We start from the raw sequence: 9578 nt of genomic DNA, 5'->3' as shown, positions 1-9578 counted from the left end.
TCACAGATGAACAGAAAGTTCAAAAGAACAGCATTTATTTGAAATAGAAGTGTTTTATAACATTATAAATGTCATATTCGATCAATCCATGCTGAATAAAAGTATTAATTTCTTTTTTTTAAATCTTACTGACCCCAAACTTTTGAATAGTAGAGTATGTCTGCAGACTAAACTAAATACCAACAACTGGAGCAATCAGCCGGTAAAATTAATGTAAAATAACATGCAGGATAGCATTGACTACTTTTTTTGAAAGGGAATTTTCAACTAGTTATGTTATACAAGTTATGTTGTAATGTTACACTGAGAACAAATTATGTTTACAGTTTTAACAATTGTATTGTACTTTATATGTTATACTAATTAAATTGTTTTATAATTGTACCCGTTAGAGATGCTGACAGTTCATTTGTATGTCTCTCTTGACACTGTTTTTGCTTTCTATTAAATAGGCTATTTATTAGGTCAAATTATTAAGCTATTTTAATATTATATGTCTATCTCTCTCTCTCACACACTCAAAGACGACACATACATATAGAAAGAACTACATAAATTCAAGAACTGTTTGTCAAGAATGGAATTCAGACACGTACAAAAATGTTCACAGGTCAAACATGGACATCATCTCTACATCAAAGCAGAAGAAACAGCAGGCAGCGTTACAGAGCAGCTGAATGTACGATACAGTTGTTGTCCGGGTGTTACATTCAGATTGAAATGAGTTAGTCCACAATATGAAGACGTCTCAAAGACACAATGAAACATGTCAGACCTACACAAGAAAAACATCAAATCTCCCACTTATCTCCTCGTTCCTCAAATATACAGCGCTCAAATAGGCTATACAATGAAATAAAAAGTGTTACCTACTGGCAGGCAGATGTGTTACAAGCACAAGAAAACACGTCTGTAACAGCTTTGAGACATGGTCGTTACCTTCCGAGCTCACGCTCAGAATGACGGCTGGTGTCAAGAACATAGAAAGCAGCAAAAATCTCTCTCTTTTTTTGTCTTTTTCATGCAGCTATATCTAGAAAGAGCCACAGAGGGAGCTCGGCCCCTCATATATACAAACACCTATGAAGCTGTAAGGTCACGTGATCCAAGCAACCTCTGACGCTCTCCGTTAGCATTTCACAATTTATTTCTACAGACAAGTTCACTATCACTGAGAGCATTTTCAAGATCATTACGATTTACAGGTTGAAAAATAATGACCATAAGAGAAATGAGAAAGCTCAAACAAATATAAAAAAAATTTTTGTCATCACTGATGAGAATTTATGGCATTTATCAATTATCCCCTCGTCTGCCATTGGCCAATAAACATAATCGTCCCGCCCCAAACTCACGCTATTGGTTGAGATAAGGTCGTGACGCTGAAGCCAAACTTTTTATAGCACCAAAGAGCCAGTGTTTACACTTTTTGAGAAAAATCCAGCTACAAATGACTTTATAGTTGTCTCTGCATATTAAGTACAGAACGTATTTTACATCATAAATACTATTTTTTTTAAAGAAAAGCGCAATCTGTCTCAACTAAGTTCTTTATTTCGCGAGGGGCGGGGCTATGTTTATCCGGCCAATGAGAGATGAGGAGCGTTCGAAATCGGTCATTATTTATGCATTTTCGTTTGCTGATGATTAGAAGCACGCAAATTACACACTTCAACTTTAAAATAACAACCAAGGAAAAACGTATACATTTTCCACATTTTTAAAAGATCTGTGCGATGTAGACGACCATCACTTTACTGTACATTTCAATAATCACCTCAACTCCGCACTGTGATTCACAGACAACTATGAGCTGCAACAAAAGCATATTGCATTTCAAAATTGGCACGTTTATAATCACAGAAGTTTTACATACATCGTTGGTACTTTATGACCGCAAGTGTTGACTAAAGAGAGAGTGCTGGTACATCCATCATTTACTGGCACATGTGCGTCTTTAACGTATACAGAGAATTAACACTCACTGCAGAGAATAATAGCTACTGTACTGGAAATAAACAACACCTTTAGCACAGACTGCTGCCACTTAGTACACCGATGCACGTTATTCTCGCGATCAAACATGTAGACTAAAATGTGAGTGATAATAACTAATTATGATTGTCAGTCAGTGATGATGCAGTAAATTTGGTTGGATTCATAGATTGACATCAGATATTGTTCTTGTAAAGGGGTGGGGGTTACCTGTAGCTATCACAAATTCACTCAAAAAATAAATTCAAATCTGTCATCATTCACTCATCCTCATGTCCTTTCAAACCTGTATGGCATATGTTCCTTGTTACCATACACAATATATTGATCACAGGTTGTCCAGCTCTAAATAAGGACCAAAAAAAAGCAGCATAAAAGTCATTCATATGATTATGGTACTAAAATGATGCTTTTTGCCAATTTGGAGCTTGACATACTGTATGTTTTCTTTGTAAGAGTACAAACATTTAAGTAGTCAGGTTTGGTGGGACATGATGACAGAATCAACATTTTTGGGTGAAATATCCCTTTAACACTTTCACATCTCACTCAAATGTCTCTTTTCTCCCACAGTTGAACATGTCAGCTCTAAAAGCATTTATAATGCACCTGATAGTAACATAATGGCATTGATTTGCGCATCTCAAAGCTCTGGAAATGTCTATATGCACTCTAATACTGTGTATAAATGAATATATTCCTACTATGTAGAGATTGTAAAGCAAACCTGAAGACTGAATCTACACTACTGAATGACTAATAATTAAATCAATACTGCATGGCACTGGCTGTTTAGAGTAGATCCATCAAAGCTTTTTTGTGACCATCAGGCACTTCAGAATAAATCAGAGGGAATTGTGGAATAGCTTCATAGGACCGGTAATTGTTTACAGAACTGTTTTTTGACAATCCTTGATTTGCTGATATTGGCTCTGTGTAGTTATAAATCATTCGCATGACAATAAGAAAACGCTGGCCAAAAGCTAAATCACAAACCCATAACAGCATTTACATATAATCTAAATTCATGAGTCATTCATAAGTCTTTATATTGTTGACATACTCTGTACTTACGGCTGACTGTAAAAAAATATGTTTTACAATCTCTCGGTGGAGAACATTTAATCAAATACACAGCATTTAAACGAGCAACACGAAGTCTGCGCATTTTCTTTTATAGTGTACTTCTGATAAACACAGTAGCTTGCAGAGAAAACAATACTTAAATATTCATGTTTTGGCACTTTATGTTATTATATTTTATCATAACACTGAAATGTAACCCGTCTCTCTCTCTGATAACTGATTTACACTTAAACTAGAAAGCAATGTGCTGTTGGTTTGACAGAAATGAATAGATTGATGTTTCTCTGACTACATTCTAACCACCAACCGTTCACATTCTCTATGGCTCATATTAATGCGATATGAAAATTCACTCTAATTTTCGCCGCGATCTCATTTTGGCATTGCGGTGTGAATCATACAGCCCCTGTTCTGCATTATTATTGATTAAAAAGAACATTCTTTTATGCTTGTATTGTTGTTTACTCATTAGATTAATTAGAAAGCCTTCAAAAAGTTGCGTTATGGTTCCTAGCAATAGCAACTTTTAAGCTCACTATAAATATTTCCCTGGACAAATCGTTTCTAACCGATAATGGGTGATACGTTCTAGATCTTGTTTGGAATCTTTAAATACTATCCAGAGATTTCACGAATAATCACTAGTTCTTCTCTAATTGTGATTGGTCGGGCCTACTGCAGGTGAAGAAGGCGAGTTGGAGGGCGGGGCTTATGGACGGTCTGGCCAATCAGGCGCTCAGGTGGGCAGGTTGAGGTTGACCGTCTCGGCCAGAGGGCTGGACATGCGTATCTGTGAGCTGCTCTTGCTGAGGATGGACAGCTGCGTCCCCCCGTTCACCCCACTGCTCGCTAGCGAAGGGTGACGCTGCTGCTTCAGGTCCACAGCAAAGTACCTGTTCACCGTCCAACTCCTCCATTTCCTCTTTATCTCCGACTGCACCTTTAGGGAGAAACTTGAAAAGGTCATTTTTTTAATGTACTCAGCTGTAAAGGTGCACGCGTTCTCCACCAGTCCACGCTCTCTCACATGCTTTACACCATGTCCTAGCCAGACGTGACATGTTTCTAGCATCAAGTAATTTGACTGTGGACACAGAAAGCAAAGTATTGCACAAAATAATAGCCAATCAGAATCATATTTGTGACCCTGGACCACAAAACCAATAAGGGTCAATTTTTCGAAATTGAGATTTATTCATCATCTGAATAAATAAGCTTTCCATTGATGTATGGTTTGTTAGGATAGGAATATATTTGGCTGAGATACAACTATTTGAAAATCTGGAATCTGAGGGTGCAAAAAAGTCAAAATATCGAGAAAATCGGCTTTAAAGTTGTTCAAATCAAGTTTTTAGCAATGCATATTCCTAATCAAAAATTAAGTTTTGATATATTTACAGTAGGAAATTTACAAAATATCTTCATGGAACATGATCTTTACTTAATGTGCTACTGATTTTTGGCATAAAATAAAAATCAATAATTTTGACCCATACAATGTTTTTTTTGGCTATTGCTACAAATATACCCCAGGGACTTAAGACTGGTTTTGTGGTCCATGGTCACATTTGATGTTTTATGCTTGGACCAATGAGATTTCATTGTGGGCGGGGCTACTTAGAGCAATGCAACACAAAATATGTCTTGTTGCAACGTGAAAAATTGCCTTATTTTTATGTGAATTATTTCTTTAACATGGAAGAAACTGATTGTTTATTATTTAATCGCATCACACCTGGTCAGGACATGGTAAAGTGTTTTGGCAGTAACTCTAAATTATTTTTTATATAGCAATATTGGATGAATTATTGGGGAAACGTAATGTTTTCAGAGCAAACCCAGACATATATCAAATTAATATCAAAGCTGACTGCATGCATTTGAGAATATCAAAACAAAAGCGCTTACCTCTCCATTCAGAAAGCAGTACAGCACGGCCACCACAAACCCCTGTGGAGAGATAAAGTGAGTGTGGTCAAGTGGATATCATTTTAAAGTACTTTACAGTTCAAAAGTATCGCAGCTTAACTGGTGCTTATTTATTTTAAAATGCTCTAAAAGATTTTCTTTCTTTCTTTTGGCATTATATACATGCATTGGGAATTATGAACATGTATTTATTTATTTATGTATTTATTTTATTTTTTACTGATTCTATCTGTCATTTTTGCAATGCATTCTGAAATTGTCTAATCCACAAAAGTTTATATTCAGGCAGCATTTAATATTGATGCCCAATGTTTGGAACAGCCCTTGCGTTGGGATCGCACCTGCTGTATGATGCCAATTCTGGCAGCTCACTGGTTTGGAACAGAGAAATAGTGTCCACGGAGGTGTTTCTAAAACACAGCGCTGAAGTTGCTACTATAAAAGCTGACACCCAGTACCTGGAAGGAGCCTAGGCCCAGCTCAAAGACCAGTCGCTCCCGCTTGCTGAAATCCTCCGGGGAGAAAGCAAAAACAGTGTAGTGGATTCCAAACAGAGGGATGAGGAGCAGGGTGGAGCGCGCCAGACGCCTGTCAACACACAGCACACACACACGGCGCTTCAGATGGCTGATTAAGTCTCTCAACATGTCAACACACAGTTACTGTAATACACAGGAGATCAGAGCCCTCCACAACAAATCCTGTTCCACAGGAAAGAAGGTCTCTTTAATATCTCTATTGTTTTTCCTAGCCAGCAGAAGAGCAAATGGAGACCTTCTCAGATGTTTCTCCTGACCAAAAGATCTCAATAATCTCACGTGTCTCTTCTCTAGACTTTCAGAAGAGATTTCAACAATGTTTGGCTGTGCATTACTGAAATAACAAAATCTGCAATTAAAGTCTAGCCTAAGATATGAGATAATAGTCAGAAATATATATTTTTTATGGAACAGTTTATTGAAACTTAGACATATTAAATATTAAAAAATATTGGGTTAACAACCAAAACTACTTGGATGATTAACTTGGTATAGTTGAAATATGTGGGTTAGTTCACCCTGTTTTAGTTCCAAAATCTGGTTCCATAAAAATGTTAAAATCTGGTTCCAAAAAATTCCAAAATCTTTCCAAAAAAATTATTTTGTGGATGAATAACACTGTTAAAATTCAGTTTTCATTTTTTTAAATTAGTTTTTTAAAGATTTTTATAAAATATTCTAATAAATATTATGTTCATAAATGTTAACATAAATATTATGTTAAGTTTTTGTGAAATAAAAAATAAAATAAAATTAAATCAAATAAAATTAAAATTAAATCTTTGAAAACCTATATCAATCAGCCACTACTACCCAAGACCAAGACCGACTGCTCAGCCACCTAAACCAGACTGGACCAGTCTGAACCACCAGTTCCAAAACAAAGAGGCAACTTTAAGCTAGATTTTCCAGCAAGTAAAACTTGAAAGTTCTATAGCTAAAACAGTAGAATTTGGTGCTAACAACAACAGGGGCATGGGTTCGATTCCCAGAGAATGCAACTGATAGAAATACATTTAAATATGAGTGCAAAGTACTGTAAATCGCTTTGGATAAAAATGTCTACCAAATGTGTGCATGTAATAAAACTACAGACAAGACCACAAAAACTATCTGCAGTGAATATTCACACAGCCTTTCTTTCTCAATGGACAGTTAAAAACGAAAAATGCACATTTGTTGGCAGACGCAGATGCACAAGCACATTCACACAAACACACACACTTACAGCGTGATGGTAGAAAGCTCTGACATCCTGCACGAATGCTGGGCAGCCTGTGTGGGCTCACGGAAGCATTTCTGTGCACAGCTGCTAAACACGATCCTTTGCACTGTATAATGCCAAGCTATCATACCATGTCCTTTTTCCAGGCCAAGTCTATTAGTCCTGACTTCCACCTTTGAGATTTAGAAATTAAGCAGTCTTTAAAAGCCATATCACATGTCATTATAATAGTGTATAACATGTAGACCTATAGACCTAAGAAACCCTATATATATGGGGGGGGGCCCTTTTTCTGTTTCAGCACATGCCCCTCAAAAGGTCTGTGCACGGCCCTGACACACACACACAGACACACTCATGAAACCGACCACACACAACATACTCCAACACCGAGAGACCTCAAGGACCTCTAATAGCTCAAGCACATACTTTGCATGATACTATTTTCCATGCAATTACACTAAATAGGGACTAAAGCCTTCAAGCTTCAAAAAGGATGCAAAAAGTGGTCCATGCATCTTGTGCTCTAGATTATTTAGACTATTTAGATGGCTTATCCAGGAAAAAAAAAAATGTATGCATTTAATTTTTTACTGCCACAGAAGCCTAAAAAACCCAAACATGTTGCACTGATCAACACAACAATGATTCCATCTTTCCTGGAATCAGCACACAACAGATTTAATGAACATAAACTGTAACCATTCAAACAGATCTGTGACGCTTTAAAACATTAATCACGCATTCTATTATTGCATCCCAATCAGACGGTTACAAATTTTGATGGAAATTCCAAATCCCAATCAGATTGTTACACATTTTAATGGAAATTTCAAAAGGAATCCTGTATGCACGCAAAATGAATGCTTTTGCATATTCCAACTGACAATTTTCAGTTCCCAGAACGTTCTGGGAATATTAGTTTTTTTGTTACAAAATAAAACCTAAAAAAAAAAAAAAACATTACAGACCGTTCTCTTTAGGTTGTCTCACACACTCACACACACACACAGACACGCGTGCACATGCGCATACACACACACACACACACACACACACAAACTCTATTTAGTTTCCAAAACTAACCAAACGGGAACTATATGGGAACTATACTAACAAGACTTTCATTTAATTTCAGCCACCATCATGTGATCCATCATATCGACTAATCAGACACAACACTACAACAGCACTCTGTTTCCATGGTGATTGAGACTAACATACTCACAGGTAGATGCTGGACTCGTTCCCGCCAATGTTTGGAGACTGCAGCTTCTGCACCAGGATTATGATGATTCCAATGAAGAGGACAAAATTAATCTGAAAGGAAATGCATGCGTTTATTATAGTATGGAATATGGCTCCATTCACATATATAAATTCATTTAGATGCTTTATTTATCCACATTTTAGCTAAAAACATAAAACTGATATTTTTTTGGCTTACCATGATTGATGCCACAACGGGTCCCTTGATCACCCACCAGAGGGCAGTATTATCATTCATGTCCCAGCAACTGCAGAAATATAATTGACTTACTGTAAGAAGCTTTATTGCTATTGGTTGGCTAGGTCACATGATTTAGCAGCTAAGAGTTCAGGATGATAAACTGCATACTTTTGAAAGAAAATAGCATTCAGTATGTGCCAGATGCCCTACTGCATTTGCCTAATTGTGCAATATACAACAGCACACACTGCCTGGAAAATTGTGTCACACAATGCAACGTGCTTGACTCAAAATTGACTATTTTTTTCGAACCCTGCAAAGTCTGACATATGAAATAATAGTCCGAAAATTTTAAATGGAACAGTTTATTGAAACTTTAGACAAAATATAACAAGTTTGCATATGTATTTCTTGTTGAGTATCATATTTGATACATCAGGCTTTTGGCATTAACTAACAATGTTAATATACCAACCTATTGAAGGACTAATATCTGTTTTGTACCTTTGTACCAGGTTTTTACAGTAGCATTTTTACAGTCTTTTACTGTTAAAATCACGCTCATATTTTAGTATTACTTTCCAAACATAGTTTCATTATTGCGACTAGTGACACTGACGTTCAGTGCCAGCATTTGCGTAGCAACAAAAACGGTGTATCAATCTTTGTTTATGCGGCATTACACATACCCAGAATCATCAAAATGAAGGCGCAGAACGGCCCATATGGTCACACAAATGGTGGGCGTTCCTGAAAGCGCGAGAGAAAGAGGAAATTTGTCAGACCTCAAAGCTGTTCTCCAATGCATTTAGACCATCAATATGAATGCATTACATACGCCAGCACAACAAATCACATCATAAAGAGCCAGTGGCCAGTTAATACACAACCACTGCACTCCATCTCCCTCCATATCTATGACTGTGACACATAATCAATCATAAACAATCCATTTTTGTTTGATGCATCACTGTGACATACCCCAGCCGATGATAGTGTACCAGTAGAAGTAGCGTCTCTCAGGAAAGAAGGTTTCCACCAGGAGTGTGAAGAGATAGAGACCTTCGATGAAGAGCCAGAAGTAGTTTGACATCACACAGTAGTGAAAGAAGACCATCACTGCCTTGCACCCCACCTGAACACAGAGAAACACTTTCAGGTTTGATTAAAGGGGTCATATGATGCGATTTCAAGTTTTCCTTTCTCTTTGGAGTGTTACAAGCTGATTGTGCTTAGATAAGATCCCTGAAGTTGCGTAGACTAAAGTCTCAAAACCAAAGAGATATTCTTTATCAAAGTTAAGACCTGCCACGCCCCCTAAAACGGCTCGTTCTAACACACCCCACATATCTAC

The 9578-nt window shown here is 37.0% G+C and overlaps 1 protein-coding gene across 1 annotated transcript in view; it reads right to left on the bottom strand.

Moving 5' to 3' along the window:
• Positions 1-862: 862 nt before the first annotated feature.
• Positions 863-9578, bottom strand: part of LOC107757791 (pituitary adenylate cyclase-activating polypeptide type I receptor-like) — a 27771-nt gene continuing 19055 nt past the window's right edge. Inside the window, exons 7-14 of the mRNA XM_016575367.1 lie at positions 9206-9359; positions 8914-8974; positions 8222-8291; positions 8003-8094; positions 6778-6861; positions 5469-5598; positions 4990-5031; positions 863-4021 (exon numbers count right to left, since the gene is read on the bottom strand). Of these exons, the coding sequence (XP_016430853.1) occupies positions 3818-4021; positions 4990-5031; positions 5469-5598; positions 6778-6861; positions 8003-8094; positions 8222-8291; positions 8914-8974; positions 9206-9359 (837 nt within the window). The 3' untranslated portion in view covers positions 863-3817. The remainder of the gene's footprint in view (positions 4022-4989; positions 5032-5468; positions 5599-6777; positions 6862-8002; positions 8095-8221; positions 8292-8913; positions 8975-9205; positions 9360-9578) is intronic.

This window comes from Sinocyclocheilus rhinocerous, unplaced genomic scaffold (assembly GCF_001515625.1).
Source record: "Sinocyclocheilus rhinocerous isolate Xijiao unplaced genomic scaffold, SAMN03320098_v1.1 scaffold112, whole genome shotgun sequence".
Taxonomy (NCBI): Eukaryota; Metazoa; Chordata; class Actinopteri; order Cypriniformes; family Cyprinidae; genus Sinocyclocheilus; species Sinocyclocheilus rhinocerous.
Note: the sequence above shows the minus strand (reverse complement) of the source record. Positions and strands in the feature narration are given on the sequence as shown.